General features: G+C 36.8%; 2 protein-coding genes across 3 annotated transcripts in view; one reads left to right on the forward strand and one right to left on the reverse strand.

Moving 5' to 3' along the window:
- Positions 1-20647, forward strand: part of dock2 (dedicator of cytokinesis 2) — a gene marked incomplete in the record, with an annotated part of 113498 nt that overhangs the window by 46681 nt on the left and 46170 nt on the right. The window contains 2 exon segments of the mRNA XM_014007241.1: positions 486-628; positions 8831-8926. Of these exon segments, the coding sequence (XP_013862695.1) occupies positions 486-628; positions 8831-8926 (239 nt within the window).
- Positions 10198-20647, reverse strand: part of insyn2b (inhibitory synaptic factor family member 2B) — a 25123-nt gene continuing 14673 nt past the window's right edge. The window contains exons 3-5 of one of the 2 annotated variants that reach the window (XM_014007257.1): positions 15012-15086; positions 11434-11537; positions 11016-11102 (exon numbers count right to left, since the gene is read on the reverse strand). In XM_014007257.1, the coding sequence (XP_013862711.1) occupies positions 11447-11537; positions 15012-15086 (166 nt within the window). In that variant the 3' untranslated portion in view covers positions 11016-11102; positions 11434-11446. Of the gene's footprint in view, positions 11103-11433; positions 11538-15011; positions 15087-20647 lie in introns of both variants that reach the window. The other variant, XM_014007253.1, reaches the window with a different exon arrangement.

A 20647-nucleotide genomic window follows, 5' to 3' on the forward strand; every position in this document is an offset into this window, starting at 1 on the left:
AATAAATAAATAAATAAATAAATAAATAAATAAATAAATAAATAATAAAGTTACACTGTAGAGATTGATGTGTTGATGTTGTGTCTGAAAAAAGCAGCAGCATAATGACATAAATGGAAGTGTAAATACATTTGATTGATGTAACACCACTGGGCACTGGGAGTTAGGCTTACATTATTTCTTTAGGGTCCAGTGGCATCATTATTCATAGCTGTGTGGGGGCAGCTTTCCTCCACAGGTACAGCATCAATTCCTGCAAAGGCTTTGAAGAGTTCTTGAGAGATGAATCACTTAAAATGCAATAATCTTGATGCTGCACCATGAATATGTATTTGCAAAAACAAAGTGAGTAAATAAAAAACAGCATCTCGAGGCTGCCTTGTTTTTTTTTTCACTGTGTGTCCCTTTAGCATTGTGTCTGCAAAGCAAAAAGCTTGATTTAATTGATTTGTTTTTTTTAAACATTGGTGCTTCTGTTTTGATAGAGTGCCGTGATGTGTTGTTACCCATGATGCTGCGGGAACTGAGTGGGGCTCTGGTCAGTATGGCTGACGGTCTGCACGACGAGAGGAGAAACAGTTTGGAGCTTCTCAACAACATTTTGGAGGTCCTCAGCAGGAAAAACGTGGTAAGATATAGAACTTTAAAATAAAAGACAGTGAGAGTGTCTCCTGTACACTGAGAACATAGTGTCTTCTGATTCATCTGTCCACTTGCAAATACAACAAAAGATAAATTCCCAGTTTAGTGTGAACGCCTGCTGTGAAATCTATTTGATAATGTTTCAGCTTGTAACAGAAGTCCACCCCACAGGTTTGCCTGAGGCAAGGTTTTTTAAGTGTTTTTATTTCAAGATTGTCACTTCATGTTCTTGCCACTTTTTGTGTAGTTCATTCCAGTCTGTTATTAGTAATAACACTCTTTTGTAGGTTCCACCAGTAACCGAACAGTTAATATTTATCCCCCACCCCACCAGTAAAGTCAGGTGTCTATCAGGCTCGCTGGAGGTTTTGGACTCAAAATGCCTATGGAGGTGAAAAGACCTAAAACTAAACTTATTTATTACCCAAGCAGTGTTTATAGATAGACGGGAAAGAAGACCTCAAACAAAAATAGGCAAATGAAAAGATAAAAAGCGTGAATAGTTAAAGAAAACAGAACTTAAAAACAGTTGTGTTGGATGTTAGCAAGTTCCACTCAACTGAACTAAGTTTAACACATTTACTTTACCTTCACTCATAAACTAAATATAAAAATTGCTTTACATTTACTAAATCCAGTTGAGTGGAACCTGTTGACGTAATTTAAGTAAATCCAACCCATTAGTTTTTTGAGTGAGTCACAAATACCTTCCTTTTACAGAGTGAAATAAAAGGATTTATCATGAATATGTAATTTCTGCTTCCGGTTGGTAAGCACTGAAGTAGCCCTTAAATACTTTTATTATCAAACCTCATACAGTTTCCACCCCACCGTGAAAGGATAACTCCGCCCCAAGGCAAATGTGAAAAATGCCTACAAAGTGGGTAGTGCCGGGAGACTCTGAGGGGCACGTAAAGTGAGAGGGGTGGACGAGGAAGTGTGACCAGGACGAGACAAAGTTTTTTTAAGACACGACATTGTGACAGCTAGCTTTAACTTACTTTGACAAGCTAACATTCCTTAAAACATTTCTGAATGTTCTAAATAAATGACCGTAAAAAATAAAGTTTCATGATATAAATGCAAACTTACATTTAGCTGTTACAGCATAAACAAACTGTTAAAATATGACTTTGGTCCACCCCGGTCAATCCACCCCAGACAGAAGCATCAATCCACCCCGGACAGCAGAGATGGGCGGCGTGATGTGAAAAATCCATCCGCTGCAGAGGCTCTATTTTAACTGAGCCTCTGGTTCTCTTGCAGTGTGGGGCATCAGTCATAACAAACTAAATTAACTATTCTTTGTGGTTAAACATACATTTTTTTAAAGTTGCTGTGTCACGAGTTTAGACCAGGAAGTAAAAAAAAACTACAGCCATCCGAATACAACCGGACATATTTTAAATACTGTTTAATGTGATCCCGTTTTAATTTAATCCTCACAGCTTTAAAATGTTCCTAAGTTTATAACGATCTCAGCACTTTTAGTCTTTGTGTGGACACTGGATGTTCTGACATGGAGAAACCTGCAGAGCAGCGAGTGTCCGGTTCAGTCCATGTCCGTTGACAGCAGGAGGACCGCAGCAAGAGCTGTAACTGTCCAGTTCTGTAACTTCTGTTCTTTAAAGTATAACTATCTAAAAAAAATAATAATAATAAAAAGTTGAGTAGGTCACCTTAAAAAATGCTTCATCTTTCCTCCAAGAGATTTCTTCAGTCTGAGGAGTTTCAGGTAAACTTGGTTTTATTAGCAGCACCTCTACATGGTTGACAAACAAGTTAGCAATGACAATCAAAACTGTTTGTTCACATGAAATAGAGGATCATCAGCCTAACAATAGATTGTTATGGCCTTGATTGTCCCTATTGTTCACAGAGGGCTGAGTCATACTTCCAAAAACAGCATTGTAAGAGGGGGACAATTGGACATGGAGACCTCCACCCCTGTTTAATGATGGGAGTCCTTTACTCCCCTCTCAAACCTCACACAGTTTTATTTTCTTTTTCTTATCCTCCATATGCACAAAAAGCAGGTACCCTTGACCAGCTATGTGATTTTCTTTCATACACACATTTCTTTTAAACAAAAATGAAGTTTGCTCCTGAGCTAAACATCTTTASTGGAAGCACACACACTTGCATGCTAAACAAATACATCACCAGCATCAGGCTGAGGGCTTTTTAATTGCCTGTGCAAGTTGAAGACAGCCTGCTTAGTCTTTGAAGTGAAGGTTTGGCCRTTTTTTGGCTCCATTTATTTGAATATACTAATGAAGCATAAGCCAAGAGAAGAGGCAGTGAAAGAAGAGAGCAAAGCAGTGATTAAACTGGAGTGGGGTAGTTGTGATGAGGTGAATTTACACCAGGTAGCAGGTAGTGGCAGTGTTAGACGGCTATGACAAGTAAAAAAACATAAGGATACAGAGACCGGGAGTGAGGATGAAAGTCGTCAGATGAATCATTTATCAATGCAAAACTCCAAACAAAGTCATTCCTCACTGAAAAATTTAAAGCCAACTATGTTGAATTGACTTTTAAAGCTGTCAAAAGACAAATGAACCACAGCAGAAAAAGGCTGGAGGAATGAACACTGCCTGAGGCAAAGCAAAGAGGATGAAAGCCTGAATGGAGAAGCAGAAAGTTAACAGTTAAACAGTGACAAAMTTGTTTATTTCAGAGGCATCCCTGTAGGTGAAAGGATTTTAGAATAGAAAAAAGAAAAACACAATACAGAGGCAAATGTAAGTGAAAAAATGCATAAGGAGGGGAGAAAAAGATAGACCATATCTGCTGCCTCCTCCCCTTCAGCCCATATTTCCTGTACCCTTCATTTTTCACCCTGCTCTTCTCTGGGCTCCGGGTGGTACCTGATTAAATTGTCACACCACAGATGTGCTCAATCCAAATAAATATTCAGAGAGAAAARCAAAGGCAGGAGATTACCTGAAAGACAGATGCACATGTCAATGGCAGTTTGTGTTGAATTTATAGGTGAYTTTGAAACAATGTGTGTTTGTTGTCAGGATGAGAGTGATGAAGTGAGGATGATGACAGAGAAAGACAGACATGGCTCGCTAGACCTTTCATACTTTTTTACTTTTTTCTTTCTAACCCCAGAACAAGAGGCTTGTTAGGGAAAAACAACAGCGTTTTGTCTGGAAAGTGGACAAAGAGCAGGTGGCAGCAACAGGGGGGCCAGAGACCAAACAATCTGTGTCAAGTCTGCCAGTTTCTGTCAGCCTTCTGTTCATTAAAAAAGTCTTGAATATCCAGACTAACTCCAATTTTTAAATACAAACATTTATCACTTTAAATGTAAGCTTGTGTGCAGAAGATGTTTTATGAAATTTTATAAGATGTAGTTTAGGTAATACCTTCCTTCTGGTCATGATTCAGTCGTCATTTTGCAAGAATCTATATGTAAATCAGCACCATATTAGTTTGCAGATGGGGTTTCTGTGCGGTTTCATCACAGAGGTGTGTGCAGGACCAGGAGGCTTAAAGCAGCGCCCATCTTGGTTTGTTTGGCAGAGACAAACTCCTCCGAATGAATGGCAAGGCAGTTAAAGACACGAAACACTAAAAAAGCTGGGTGGACATTTTTTTTATATTTTTTAGGGGGCTCATGAGGTTTGGATAAAAAAAAAAAAGAAGATGAATCCAGACGGTGAAGCGAGCAAAACGGTAGTTTTGATTTTCAATATAGTTGGCAAAACTTTTATTTAAACTTCCTGTGTTCCTTGTYAGTTGTGTTGTCATTGTTGTAAATTTTGCAAATCAGTGTTTTCTAACCTGGGCTGTGAAATAAAACAGGGAGCATTTTTAAAGTGTTTAAACCACAGTCTGCATTACTAATGTAGTGTTGAATTAAAATAAAGCAGAAACACATCATTAACACCAAAAATAGAAATACTGTCATGTTAATGATCAGAACAGCAAAATGTAGAAACAATAACAAATATCTGCTTTTTGACTCCCAGCTGGGTTTTAGCCTCGGGTATTTTGTGTTTAATCTCCGTGAGAAAAAAGTCTACTTAATAACTAAAAATATCTGCAAAATGATGATTATTGATTCTGTSTATGCATAATGGACCTCAAACTCATTTTTTCTCTTTGTTTTTTTTTTGTTTGTTTTTCTGGGAATTTTTAGCTTTTAAAGATGATTGAGTGGTCTGACTCTTACCTAAAAAAAGAAAAAAAATAGTATATAAAAAAAGAAGTCCCTCCTGCTGATCTGATGGCCGTCACAGAAACTCTTTCCAGGATACGAAAATACTTCCAGTGAGGCAGAAAGGATTGATGATTTCTTTAAGTTTACCAGCTGCATCCCAGTCTAACAGAATGTGTGTGTGAGGCAGTCTGAGGTGGAAAGAGTAAGCAAGATAGTGCACATAAACTCAGTTGTTTATCTTGTCTGTGCCCCAGGCGGTGAGTCCGTGCTCATAACGTGGTTTAATCATATCTTTCTAATTCTCTCCAGGCACTTCAAATCCCATCATTGCAGCACACACTTGCTCCCAAACCCCACTGATAAAGAACAAAAACTATATATATTTTTATCTTGCGTGTATTCATTTGTGACCCTCCTTCTTTTACTTCATTGATGATTATTCCAAACACAGATACTCGCAGATATAAAATCTCAAATGAGGGAAATAAAAAAAAGGAAGCTACAGTTAGACCCTACAGGTTTAACTGGTTCCTGTTCTTGAAATCTTATTGTTATAATAAAACAAATCTACACACATCTAGGTCAGATTCTGCTAACAAGCTTTTATACAAGCACATATAGCCCGCAGGAGAAAATACAAAAAAGTATATTTAGATGTGGAAGATGCTTCAGCGGTGAGTTATGAGCCCCAGGCTAATCAGCTTCGACTGACCAACCACACTGTGGGGCTGCTGCTTCTTCTGAACAGACCTCTCTGTAATATTACCAGCTTTGTATTTGCTTTTTAGACAAAACGTTGTCACATCAAATTTATAGCTCATTATGTGAGCTACATTTCACATTATCAGTCATTAAACAAAGTCTAACAACATTTTGTCATATATTTTACAAAGTTCAGTCTCACTGCAGTATTTATAAGAAACTATATAATTATAAATTTGACTATGATGATATAAACATGTAGATAAATGAAACTTCAAAATTTGCCTTATGCCAATAGGAGTTATTTTCAATATAATGCTGTATGTAAGAGTGAGTGCCTTGAAAAAATGTCYGAACCAAGCAAACTGCAGCTCAGAACTTTGGACCTGATAAACAGAGATGTCATGTTTGTGAATGATCCGAATCTTCTGAATGGCTCCTTACAACAAACAATAGGAACAGAGTTGCAGACAAGCCATTCTTTTTAATTTATCTTTTCACTCCTCAATAATTTTATATTTTTCCATTTTAACTACAGAGACAATTGCTCCTCCTGTGGGTGGAGCAGAGCAGCTCGGGGGGAAATCGAACGGCTCTTTTGAACAACTCTATAAAGCAAACCGCTTGCCAAGATCCAGATCCCTTCAAAAAACCTTTCATCCCATCTATACAGATTAACAAAAACATGTATAGTCCCTGTTTTGCTGTTTAACCATTGATATTTTATTCTTTGCCTGCTCCATCTGCACCATTCTTACTATGATCTCCAGATTCTAATAAGTGAAGCGTGGACACAGTCTTTCAAACTGCATGAGCAACATCTCTATGAACCAAGTCTTTGAGGGCATTTTTAAGCCAATGTGGCRTCTTTATGTTTTCTCAACAATATTTTTTCTTCATAAATTCATCTAACAAAATTCAAATGATGGTTTCTGTCCCAGACCAAAATATTTATGGTGTCCCTTTTCTCTGCAGGCAGGATTAGGACCCTCTATACTGATTGCTGACCTGAGTGTATTCTTGGTGCACCTAAACAAATCAAATCTGTAGAAATGTTATTTAATTATGAGTTTTATATTCTAAATGTAAAACAGCAACACGATTTTACACATTTTCCCCCACAGTTGAATAGTAGATAAATATTATGTGTCCCTCATAGATGGAAGAGAGGATGGATTATGTATTTTCTTATACCCACTTTTTTTGTGAAGGCAACCATGCAACAGAATACCCCCTTCCTCCTTTGTATCWCCCAAGATACAAATACCACCAGTCCTTAGGAGACTGTAAATCTTACAAGCAACTCTGGTCTTTGAATATTTGACACTCATTGCCCTGTTATTTACATAAATATGGGCAGTGTTCCCTCTAAATTCATGCATAAAATGTTGTTTAAATGTGGGCAAAAGCTATCAGAACAGAAAGAGATGCTTGCGGTGCAGTTTGAAGGTGCAAATCTCTTTATTGCAGGAGCTTTGTGAACTAGACAGATGTGTAAAGTCTGCTTTGCTCCTGCTTAGCATCTGCAGAAGCCTTACAATCCTTTTGTGAATCAGGGCCTCTATGTTTGGACTGCAGACCAAATTATTCTTGCTTCTCAAACTAAATCTGTCGAACAGACCGTGCACAATCTTTTGCAAGTGATTAGTTCAGACTTGTGTGTCCACAGATTCCAAACCTCACTAACCTTTCTGCCTGGTTGCTAAAGTAATGACGTAGGTGTGTCTCACACAGCTGTTCAGATCATCTTTAATCCAGCACCAAAGTCTTGCCGCAAGTTCAAGCTGTTGGTTTATTTTTGGAACTTGACCACAAACCGTCAAGGCCCACRTTGTCATCTCTAGCCCTCTGCCATTCGGAGCATTGATTCTGATCAGTAGTGCCAAAGATTAAGGTCGGCAGTGTAATGCTGTGTCACAATGGGAACAAGGCATTCTGGAGCAGCTATCATCCTAACAGAGGCCCATTTGTAGAGACCTGAATGAATCTGTTTCAAAACTTACATTTGATTTCATTGTTTGCTTTTTCTGACTTTAAAACCTTGTCAACAACAAATTCAATCTTTGAAATGCAGTAGTAAAAAAAGTGTGYGTGTGTGTGTGTGTGTGTGTGGTGGGGGGGATATTATGTATTTTCCAGACACAAAGTTCAATTCCACACCACAATCAACTACGTTATCTTCAAGTGATATAAAAATGCTGTATATATCATAAATTAATTTAACTTCACATTAAAGCCTATCTAAATGCCTTCAAACTGGCCTGAGTTTCTTTAAGAACCTCCTACCATTTCTGACATTCCCACTTCAGCCCATCATCACAACAATGCTTCATTCCATTTATAGCCTTTCACAGGAGTGTTGTATTCTGTTGTAAAAAAAAAAAAGACGCAACATTAGGTAATATCAGTTTTGGAAAATGGTAACTCAGGATACAGTTGAACCTTGCTTGAATGATCTCATGTCAGACCCGGAAAGTACGTTTTCTATAGAACCAGAGTGAGTAGAGAATCTTTTAAATGAMATTTCTGCTCAATATTATATCTCCCAGTCATCCTCTCATACATATACGTCTATGTTAAGCTAATTTTTGCAAATAAACTATAAATACAGATAATTATTTGCAATGAAATCATGCCTATTTTTTAGATATGTTTTGCAATGAAATCACAGTGATTTGTAAAGACATCCTGCTGCTAATCTGGTGAAGCTGTGTGGGGGACCCAAATAGTACCAAATGTACCCAAATAGTAGAGAACAAAACATTGGTAATCAAATTTTTTTGCAACTAAGTATTTTTGCAGCTGTCCACGCTGATGTGAAAGTTCTGAAGCTCAGTTTTGAGCTAACAAAGAAAACGTTTCAGATTCAGAAAACTATTTTCTTTCTTTACTAGTTTGATCTATCCTTTTTTCTAAAAGTTTGAGTCAAACTTCAGACTGTGCAAACTCTACACACTGGGGAGCTCTTTTAAGGGGAAAACAACGTTTCCAAATAAAACTGATAAGTGTTTGGTTTGATAAGAATAAATTCTGAGCTGTTCCTTAAAGCAGCGCTGTCATTCTGCCTGAGTGGAAGTGTTGTTCAGTGCATTGACATATTGAGAAAACCTAATGATATTTTTTTTGTTCTTCATCTTTTTTGCTGCTCCTTTTCTTCTTATTGTTCTTCTTGTTCTTCTTCTTCTTGTTCTTCTTTTTCTTCTTCTTCTTGTTCTTCTTGTTCTTCTTCTTCTTCTTGTTGTTCTTCTTCTTCTTCTTCTTCTTTTTCTTCTTCTTCACCACGCTCCTGTTGTCTGCATTTGTTTCTGTCAGGGGAAAACATTTCAACATATCCAAGACATTGTGGTGTCTCTGCTGCAGATCATCAACAAAACAGTCATCACAATGGGTCGAGAGCACGCTCTGATTGTAAGTACTATTATACCTTTGGATTGAGTTCTTGTTTATTTGATGAACGTCACAGAAACCTGTGATTCAAACATGTTATTACATTTCTTCCTAGTCCTTCACTATAATTTATCTGTTAATAGCATTTTTGTGTTGGCCTGTCTGGCATTCGGGGTCATTCTGAAACACAAAACATGTTGACAACAGCATATATTCTTTAAAATACATATTTTATTGCACATTCAATCAGAAGAGTGGGAGAGACGGGTTTTGTGGAAGTTAACTCACTGTTAAAGGAATTGCTCATAAAAATACTATGACAGGGCACTTTGGCTATGAAGTGGGTAATTACTAACTGTGGTGTCATCCAGGGTTTTAATTGTAAGCAACTTGTCAGCTGAAGAATGCTGAAATATTCCTCTTTTGAGATTAGTGTTTATGCCCTAAACTGCTTTGTGCAAATAATTTCAGTGTGARTAAAAATTGTGTTTGTATGTCTGTTAATGGGGAAAAATCCATTCAGAATATTTCATTTTAGTGTTATTACTTTTTGATCAGTACATGTTTTGTTACTCATGCTTTAAGTGTTTATTAGCAGTGTTTCATAACATCACTAAAATGACATTGAGATGTTCTAAAATTAGACACGGAGCTCAAAATAACGTTATGTCAAACGGTGGAAATTTGAAACTAAAATTTATGATTCAGTTGTAGTTTGATTGTATTTGTATTGGCAATGTGGCCTAAACACTGCAGGATCATTTATATATATATATATATATATATATATATATATAGAGAGAGAGAGAGAGAGAGAGAGAGAGAGAGAGAGAGAGAGAGAGAGAGGTTTTCACTGCAAATGAAGCAAAACTCATTTACTTGTTTACTCTGTTCGATTCTCTACATAAAAGCAGAAAAGCAGAGCAGTCTGTGGGAACTGTGAAAAAATAAATTGGGGAAATATCAGAAGTTAACTTTTAGTTATCCTGTCAATCACGCAGAATTCACTGGGGGGTCATTGGATTAAATTCTATGACAAACATAGATCTTTATACAGCATTAATACTGACCAATAAGCAACAAATTCATTAGATAAGTGATCCACCCCTAGTTTTACTTTGAACCACAGATATATGTGTTTGTTTGGAAGTAGTTCAGTTTTGGAAAAATGCCCACAAGCCTTTTTGTGCAAGTTGTGATTTGCCCGCATGTAAACTCCTTGAAAGAAAACTGAGCTAACAGCAAAACACTCTTGTTTTGGATGGCAATAGAGGAGAGAATCAATCACTCTGTCAGCCAAAGTTGACAGTTTTTTAATTATCTAACAGAGACAGTGAGTCTTTGATCAGCTGTCAATCACATTGTTTTATAGAGTATTTTTAATACATTTCTCCACTTTTGTGCATCAAAATGCTGTTGGTACACCGAGCGATCACTGTGTTTTCAGACAGGTCATCTGCTTGTTTTCTCCAAGAAGCCTCTGGAGCTTCAGTTGTTGCTACGTTCACATTTTGGCAGCAGACACACAGTAGTACTCTGAACAACAAACGTCACTGGACTTTGTAAATCATCACAAGCCCCCTGCTTATTGCTGTAACTTTGCCAAAGTCATTGTAAAAATTCTGCATCAAGTTGAGTCCATCTATTCAAACAGACACTTCCCAAAGTGATGAGCAATAAACCTGAAGTCGCAGTTCTTTTCCATTCATCTGCTACAGATTTGGTCTATAAAAACAAAAAAGCAGCATATTTACTTTCAGTTCCAAGTTAGTGAACAAAGTAGCTGAAAAAGTCTTTCTTTTGTAATGAAACAGGTTCTTCTGAATCTGAAAAGAAATTTCAGCAACTTCTTTGGYCCTCTTTCAATTCTTTTGTCCAATATCTTTGTCCTTATCCTGGTCAGCGTTGATTTTTTTCTACAGTAGAACATTTCAGATTCATTATAATCCATGTTTTTATGCATCTGTGGATCCAGTGTGGTGGTTGTGGCTTTTTAAATTTATTTTTGTCTTTTTAAAGCCACCAGAAACATTTTTTACGCAATTTCTTGACACGTGCTTTGGTGCTGGGACGACTGCAGGAAGAAGGAGCCGTCATGGGCTTGGTCAGAGTTGGTGCAGGCACATCGTATTCCCCATCAAGGGCTTCCATCACCCCCTGGAAGCGTCCCTCCTGCTGCCGAAAATCATGCTCCACACTGGGGGAAGACAGATTGATGACAGTTAAAGAGCAAGAAGACGAAAAATGAAGAAAAAAAATCACAATAAAATAGTCAGAGTGTATTAGAGGCTGGGTTGTTGTGAAGTCATTTCTCTTAAACAGCTCATTTCTTACTGAGAATAAAATTACATTTTGGAGATGGAAAGGGARATGATGAACAGGGTGATCATGAGAAAAGAGAGGAGTATGGAAAATGTAAGACGAGGATCCCTAAAGGGAGGTTTTTGTATGTTAAGTGAATTTAAAATCATATTGCACTTTTAACCTAAAATGCATGCACACACACACGCACACACTTTCACACAGACCTCAACTTAGCACTCATTTCACGTCCAGAGTATTCTTCTGCACTTCATGCACCAGTAGATCACAGACTGGTGAGATGAGAGGAGTAGAAGAATGAAAAGGAGAACTGAAAAAAAGAGAAGAGGGGCATTTTCACAATGGAGGAGCTATAGGAATGAGCAAAGGAGGAACTGTTTTTGCTCTTCAGAAATGTTCAAAGCAGACGCTCTCGGCTTTCTTYTTCTATGCTCTTATTTCACCGCCGGTCTCTCATCTCTCCCTTGCTCTTGCTCTTTCTCTGCAGCGTTCATCGCCGCGAGTCACATTGTAGCAGACTCTGACTTCTCACTCCGTTTTTTGGTAACGATGTGTTTGTGCGTGCGCGTGGGTGTGTGCTGAGCTGGATTAAAGGGGTGGAGCCGAACAGGGCTTGGCATCTGGAGGTAATGAGGCACATGATGAGGCAGGGAAAGCAGATACAACCACCCGTCCTTCCCTCCTCCCATAGCCCAGCATTCCAACACACATGCAGAAACACAGATTTGTTACCCTGCCGTCCTACAAGTGCAGCTCCTACAGCAGGCCCACAGCTAGGTAAGGAGGGGAAAGTGATGCCGGGGGATTTTTTAAAGGGGAATAAAGACAACATGTGAGAGAAGTAATGCTAGATAAATGMAATGGAGCAAATAGGCCATGGCAGAATGAAGGAGAAAAAGGAGAAGGAACACAGATATTGACAAGAGAGACCTCTTGGCTCTTTTAGAGGAAGAAAAAAGCAGTGATGGAGCGAGTACAAGGAAGAGGGAGTAGAAGTGGAAGTGAAAGCTCTGGTGGGCACGTTGGAAGCAAGATGGCTATCATAAATAAATGATACAAAGGACATTCTCATCCCCATTCACAAACAAAGCCACTCATCACACACTATAAAAACAGAAGACGTGAAGCACCTGTCCTACATTTAGTCTATTTCTAGTTTTTTCTTGTTTTAGAATGGATAGTTTGGCTCTTTTTACCCTCATGTTTCAATGTCTTTGTGTCCTAGTACTTTTACCCCCTCTCTTTTATTGTTTGTTAAAAAGGCTATGATTTAAATAAGAATGCATAAATGCTGGCTTGGTTATGACAAACTGATATGTTTAAAGTCTAGACCAAATGTTATTAAAGGCATATTTTATTGTGAATTATAGAYAAACATGCATGAAAATGGTATTCATATTTATCATTTTTTTACTCTGGGAAAAAAAGCAAGAGGAAAGCTCCGAGTGATGGGTTCGCTGATAAGTCTGTCTATGTTACATGTGTGCTAAAGCTCTGAGAGAAAACATGATGTGTCTAATACTCCTCTCACCCATTGTCCGTCATCATAGAGGTTCATTAAAACTGACAACAGCAAGGCTTTTTCAGGCTTTCAGACCTTGTCAAAACCTCTTTTTTCACCACAAATCATTGAGATGGATGTTTCATCCTCACACATAATTCATCATCTGCTTGAATGWCTTTCTCTAGATTGCCTGCTTTTTTACCCAGAATACTGCATAATTTGATTAGACTGTTATTGTCAAGTCAAAAAAAGTTATATTTTTTTGGTGTTCTCACTTTTAATTTTTATCAAAATAAAACCATCTTCCTGTTTGAAAGCAGTATAATACAGAAGAACAATTATTGCAAAGAAAAACGGAATATTTCTCCAAATACTTAGGGTTTTTGTGTGAAATGTATATGAGAGATTATTGTCTTCATAAAATTTGTCAGAGCATCTTACTAAAGCTGTGCTGTTGTTTTGTTGGATTAATTAGCTTTTGTGAATATATACTGTACATACATTATATTACCCAAGAATAAAAAGAAAAACTCAAACAAAAAAAGAAAAGTTGAGCAGATAAAAAAATTGAAACGAGGAGGAGAAGATAGAAGACTGTAAATATGTATGAAATGTAAGCAAACTGAACTAGATGGCTCTCGATGTAATAATATGCATGTTTGCACACAGTTCAATCTACAAAGCAGATTCATTTACACAACAAAACACAAAATAATGGCTCTTTATGCCTTGTAATATTCAGTTCAGGTCCTTTGATAGACTGCTACTTTGTAGGTTCAGATCATTTAGTAGTTATCTTAAAGCTTTTTTCTTCTTTTTTAAATTCAATTAATTAGAATGTTTGCAGTTTGTTGGAAAACCTCTAGAAGTTCAGAATAAATTTGAACAATAAAGCTTTTTGTGTTTTTTTTTTTCATTTCCAGTAAAATGTTACATATTTCACATTCCAGTCTTGTCACCAACAATAACTTACATTATGGATGTGTCGCTTCAAAKGCTAAAATAGAGGAAGTCAGCCTTTTGGAACAAGAATCAAATTTCCTGTCTGACAGCATTCCAACAAATGTAGAATGGTGCTTTTGAAAATCAGTAACCATTCATTTATTTTCTGATTGCAAAAATGAAAAAAGAAAAAAATATATATTTTATTTACAAGGTCATTAATTCATACTCTTTATTTCTGTCCTAACTATATGCAATGCTACATCACTCCTAAACTTTCTTTGTCTGAATAAATGCATAGATATTTAAATATCTCAGTTTGGGTAGGCGTGGCTCAGTTTACAGTAGATACATTTATAGATGAATATGTTGCATGTGTCAGTCCTTCTTCCCTGATGCTCGTTATCACTAACTGGCTAAATAAATAAATAAAAATAATCATCTAATTAAGATGGACGGAAGTAAAGAATGTAAGAGTCAGGTGCAAAGAAAGTATAAAGGCAGAAGAATAAACCCAAACATGGGGAGAAGTAGAATGCGGGAGCAGCTATCAAAGTTAAAGAAAAATGGAAAAGAAAAAAGTCCTGAAAAACAAAGTATATTTGTCCTCCTAAGGGATACAGAGAAAGTAAGATAAAAGGAGGGATTGATAGAGACAGAGATAGTTTATGAATCCTAAAGGAAATCCAGATCTGCAAGGGAGATTTGTCTTCRAAAACGAGCTGAATTTGCTTCAAGCCAGTCTTTGGTCTGTGAATGTAATGGTGCTATATTTTGTTCTCTTTCAAGAAATCATAGACAAAATCCTGCTTTTCTGGCTTATGTGAGCATTGCAGACAAAGTAAAGAGTCTTGGACACTGGTTGGACACTGAGGATTCTAAATTTGGTAACTGCATGAACCATAGAAAATAAATAGTTTTGTATGTGTTTTAGCAAACTGTGGACATTTAGAAGTGCAAGTATTTTTTTAGGTCATTCACAAAAGAGATGACTGCTGGAAAAGATTCATCATCTAGAAGCAAAAAAAAAGTTTGTTTGCAAAGAGCATTCTTTAATGTGTGAATACTTTTTGGAGGAAGCATTTTACTTTAGTCTGGAAGAAAATAACTTATTATTTTCTATGTACAACCAACAGAATCACTCCTGGTTGTAGGATGTTTTTGTTAAATAATAATAATCAGAGAGGGGGTAAAAKGTGAATGGTATCAAGGAGAAGAAAAGATTAGAAGAGTAGGTGATAAAACTTGAAAACAAACCAATCTGGAGTTAAACATTTAGGGAAAAAAAGGTGAAAAGTGTATATTACAGGTAAATTATTATTAGTATAAATGCATTACCTGTAAATGATGCAGGCTGTCTTCTGGCAGGTGGGACAGTTGTTTATGTCTTGACCAGTTCTGTATGAGCTGCGACTGCAGAAACAACAAACACAGACATTCACACACCCTTGCAAAAGAAGTTTGAACAGAGATGTGTATCATAATCCAAACTGCATGTCTCATTTTATTGCAGTGTTTTTTATTAGCTGTGGTGTGCAGCGCTTATCCAAAAATTAGCTCCGCAATTTCTAAAGTGCTTTTGAAAATATTTAGGTCTGCAACCTCAAAAGCGCTTGTGCCATAGAAAAACTAGCGGAAGCTAATTTTAAAGTGCAAGTTCAATTTGACACTTATTAGCTRGCAATAATTCATCKACARTATATGCACAATACTGCCAACTAGCAGTGTATGAACTCTTTTACAACTTAATCCTACAACTGCCGATTGCTGGGGATGTGATTTCATGAAACASACCTTTGGCTCCTGGTGTAAAAATTAAAATGTTGTTGAGGATTGCTAGTTCGACTGCTTCTTTGTCTTTTTCTTTTGTTTGTTGTAGATTTTTCATTAAAGAAGCATCAATAAAGTAATTTTAAAACAGTTCATTGGAAAACTGAAGCGATGCATTCTGGGTACATGACGGATTTGATTTGTGAGGGGAAACGAAAGCACAGAGTACAGGAAACTTTGTTCACTTCAAAATAAGAGCTTGGATTTTAAAGTTTTCCCTGCAGTTGCTCCAGTTGTCCACTAGATGTCTGTCTTCATTAGCATAACATCTTTAAATGATTTCTGCGTCTCTAACCCCGATGGCCGATTGCTTCGACCTATTACGTCAAGTATTGAGCTCCAGCATTTAAACTCTATTTTTTTTAAAAGGAGCTCCGATTGTAAAGTAAAATAAATCAATACATACAAAATTTTAGTATGGATTACAAACATCTGTTTTTTTCTGGGACAGGGAGTTCTAAGCATTGCCTTCCTGCTACGTAAGCAGACACAAAGCATCGTGGGAAATCAACAGTCAGCAATGACGTATACCTTTACAAAAGTGTTTTTATCTGGGAGGGGTGYTGTTGGATAGATCACGTGTGTTGTGATTCATTGACAGCCATACCTTCTGCTGTTCAAGATAATGATGACTGGTAGATAATTACTAGTTATTAGCAATACTGCATTTTATTTTTTGAAAGTGCAAATCCGCTTATGAATTATAAAAATTAGTAAGACCGTTAAAGTGCAAACAAAATATTTAGGTCCGCAATTAGCGGATTTGTGCTTTAGCGGGCTGGTGCCCACCATTGTTTACACTGTTTATTGGGTATATAGAATGTGAACATTTGTTTTGTGATTACTGCTTTCTTATAGCTGATAGTATTGATTTATACGTGTTAACTTATTTACAATAGACTTGAATTTTGGGCAGTTATTTATTTATTTTTGTTGATGAGCAGATTCTGTTTGTCTCAACTGCTGCTGTCACAACTATTATTGTGTCCTCTGCTAACCCATACTTACTGCAGAATAATTATAGGCTGCTCATTGAGTTGTCAAACAACACAAAAATGTTTGTGATGTTAAATACAAATTTGGCTTCCTATCAGGACTATTTTGGACATTTCCATAATTGTCCCTGTAGATAACTGGCTATACTCCCAGGGAGGTGAAATCAATGTTTGCAGCAACTGATTAGGTAGCCCTTGCGAGGAGCCAAACGGTGTAATTAACATTTAACAAAAAAAAAAAGTTCTAAGATCTGTTCACATAGATTCAAACTAATTTTATGCATATTTAGAATTTGTCATATAAACTTGCTGAATTCTGTTCAAAGCATTAAATTAATTTATTTTATTATATTTAATAAATTTAATCATAAAATCATAATGTATGTTATTGCAYATCTATTTTACTTTTCATTTTCTGTATTCTAACAATGCTGATTTCCCCAAAAAGCAGCTTTCAGTCATTTATTATTATATTTTTCTTTCATGTAAAAGCAGCCCAGTAAGACCACTTTTTAATCATGGTTTCTTTAAAGCACCACTAGTTTGATGCAGAAAATAAATACATGCTCTGTCACTTCAGAGATCCCCCAAACACAACACTCTTTCTGTCCTTATTGATTGCACTCGTTTGAATTTTTACTCTTAGCACAATCATTGCTTGAAGCAGGTTGGTGAAACTGATATTTTAAGTTTCCTTTCTTCAGAAACAATTCAGTTTGATAAATGTAAAAAAAAAACCTTAAGTTTTTACTTTAAATATCACACAAACAAGACTATAACAACAAATGGAGCTGAAATAAGTTGAGTGCTTGATGGCTACCATTTAATTAGAACGTTGCTTTGTAAAGACATTCTGGTTGGCCTTTTATTGAACTGCTAAGATAAGAAAATAACTGTTTTATGTTGATAAAATTGACATTTTAATTTCCCTCATGCAGAGAAACCGTGTGAGAGGCATCATTCACTTTGTCTCCCACTAATCTTTATCACAGACAAAAGCAACAACAAAGACAAGTGTTTTCTTTAAAAAAAATTGCAACAACCTTTTAGCTCAGCTGATGTTTTTATCACACCAGCCCACTTGGAGTACTTTCATTTTTGGCTCAACAACAGATACACACTGTCTATTTAAAGTGAGGCTTCTTCTCACTCTTATGTCTTTAGATTTTTCTGTTTTTATTTCCTGCCTTCACTTTTCTCAAACACTCAGCAAGAGACATAAGTGGTCCCCCAACCAGCGTACACCCACAGACACACCCCAAAAGGATGAAGATGTGGAATCAGACAAGACGAGCAAAACAGCTTAAACGTTCAGTTCAGGAGTYGTCTTGTGCATCTTAATCATTAATTGCAGAGTAATCTGGATTAGTCTTGAGCAAGAGACAGCTGTTTCCCCCACACACACAAAAGAGACAAATAAAGGAGAGTAAAATCATGCGGAGAGATGAAGATGTAACAGCTTCATCAGTTTAATGAAGCTGAGCAGAAAGGGAAATGTTGACACTTGAAGAGCTATAATTTAGAAGCAAAAAGTTAAAAGATAATCAGAAAAAAGTGACTTTATAAGATATACTTCATTTAATTTCTCAAKCTTGCTTTATGTATTTCTTTAAGTTCAAAATGTTTACCATACARATGACACACAACCTTACATAAGATTCCCATTTAATTTTCATCCCTCAGTCACTATATACAGTGGGGTGCGAAAGTTTGGGCAGCCTTGTTAATTTTCCTGATTTWCCTTTATAAATCATTGATTGTTTGGATAAAAATATCAGTTAAATACATCATATAGGGGACAAACACAGTGATATTTGAGAAGTGAAATGAATTTTATATGATTTACAGCAAGTGTGCAATAATTGGTTAAACAAAAATAGGCAGGTGCATAAATTTGGGCTCCATAAAAAACCTTATCCAAATATTTAGTAGATCCTCCTTTCACAGAAATAACAGCCTCTAAATGATTCCTATAGCTTCTAATGAGAGTCTGGATTGTGGCCGAAGGTATTTTAGATCATTCTTCTTTACAAAACATCTCTAGTTCATTCAGATTTGATGGTTTCTGAGAATGGACAGCTCTTTTTAGTGACACCACAGATTTTCAATAATGCTCAGGTCTGGGGACTGAGATGGCCATTCCAGAACGTTGTACTTGTTTCTCTGCATGAATGCCTTAGTCGATTTTGAGGAGTGTTTAGGGTCGTTGTCTTGTTGGAAGATCCAGCCCCAGCACAGCTTCAGCTTTGCCACTGATTCCTGGACATTGGTCTCCAGAATCTGCTGACGTTGATTGGAATCCATGCGTCCCTCAACTTTATTAAGATTCCCAGTCCCCGTACTGGCCACAAAGCCCCACACCATGATGGAACCACCACCAAATTTTACTGTAGGCAGCAGGTGTTTTTTCTTGGAGTGTTGTATTCTTTTTCCTCCACGCATAACGGCCCTTGTGTCCAAATAACTCTATATTAGTTTCATCAGTCCACAGCACCTTATTCCAAAATAGAGCTGGCTTGGCCAAATGTGCTTTAGCACACCTCAAGCAGCTCTGTTTGTGATRTGGGCGGAGAAAAGGCTTCCTCTGCATCACTCTCCCATACAGCATCTCCTTGTGTAAAGTGTGCTGAATAGTTGAACGATGCACAGTGACTCCATCAGCAGCAAGATGATGTTGTAGGTCTTTGGTGCTGGTCTGTGGGTTTACTCTGTTCTCAACATCCTTCACTTCTGTTTATTCCAGATTTTTCTTGGTCTGCCACTTCGATCCTTGACTTGAACTGTGCCTGTGGTCCTCCATTTTCTCACAATGTTTCTCACAGTGGAGACTGAAAGCTGAAATCTCTGGGATAGCTTTTCTGTATCCTTCCCCTAAGCCATGACAGTGAAGAATCTTTGTTTTCAGCTCATTTGAAAGTTGTTTTGAGACTCCCATGCTGCAACTCTTTAGAGAAGCTGCAAAGAGGAAAAAAACTCACAATTCCCCCCCCTTAAATACCCTTTCTCATAATTGGAGTCACCTGTTTATGGAGGTCAAGGGTCACTGAACTTACCAAACCAAATTTGAGTTCCAATAATTAGTTCTAAAGGTTTTGAAATCAATACAATGACAACAGTGCCTAAATGTATGCACCTGTCTAATTTTGTTTAACTAATTATTGCACACTTTCTATGAATCATATAATCTTAATTTCACTTCTCAAATATCATTGTGTTTGTCCCATATATGACATATTTAGCTGATTTTTTTTATCCAAACAATCAATGATTTACAAAGGTAAATCAGGAAAATTAACAAGACTGCCCAAACTTTCGCACCCCACTGTAAGTGCAGCAAGCAATCTTTTAGATGGAAGCCTCAGAATTCTCTAAAACAAAAGCATTTTTGATTCTAAAATGAAAAATCCAATTAGGGGCTCCAAGAGAGGAAAGAAGAGGTTTTTCTTAAGTGCAACAATGTGACTCACTGTTGTTATTAGCATTCATAGCCTATATTTGGAGGTGTGGAAAGATGGAATAAAGGAGAGGAAAGATATTTACTAGGAGTGTGGCACAGAAAGATGCAAATACGGTGGTAGAGGCAGATGGAATGCTTGAAGCGAGATGCAAAAATATAAAATAAAATAAAAGGSATTAGCAGGARWATAACAAGAAATGCTGACTTTGCATTGGCAGGTGTGTCCCACTGGGAGCAAAATAAAAAGGTAACTAATATAAGRAACAAAGGGAGATATAAAGATTCTAACACTGAGTAAAGGAAACCAGGCATCATAATTCCAAAGGATTGCATCACACACTTGCATACACACAAGCACAATAATTTTCCATGGACCTGAAATTTAAAAAGCTATTACACAAACCCAWATCCCTACCTGTACTGTATACAATGCTATAAAAACTCAAATATACACTTTTCTCTCAATTTTTTGGACTCTCTTGATAATCTCTTTCTTCCCTCTATTTACTCTTTTTATCACTGAAGCTCACTCTTGCTTGAGCAGTGGCTCTTTCAGCTCGTTTTTACTTTTCTCCTATCCTTATCTTCATCTTTTCCTCTTTTCACTATCTGTCTTGGTTTGTGAAGTTATTTATTTTACACTTAATTCTTCTATTTCTTTTTTTCTTGTTTTTTTTCAATCCCCCATTGTA

The sequence above is a fragment of the Austrofundulus limnaeus genome, unplaced genomic scaffold (assembly GCF_001266775.1).
Source record: "Austrofundulus limnaeus strain Quisiro unplaced genomic scaffold, Austrofundulus_limnaeus-1.0 Scaffold1, whole genome shotgun sequence".
In the NCBI taxonomy this organism is placed as follows: Eukaryota; Metazoa; Chordata; class Actinopteri; order Cyprinodontiformes; family Rivulidae; genus Austrofundulus; species Austrofundulus limnaeus.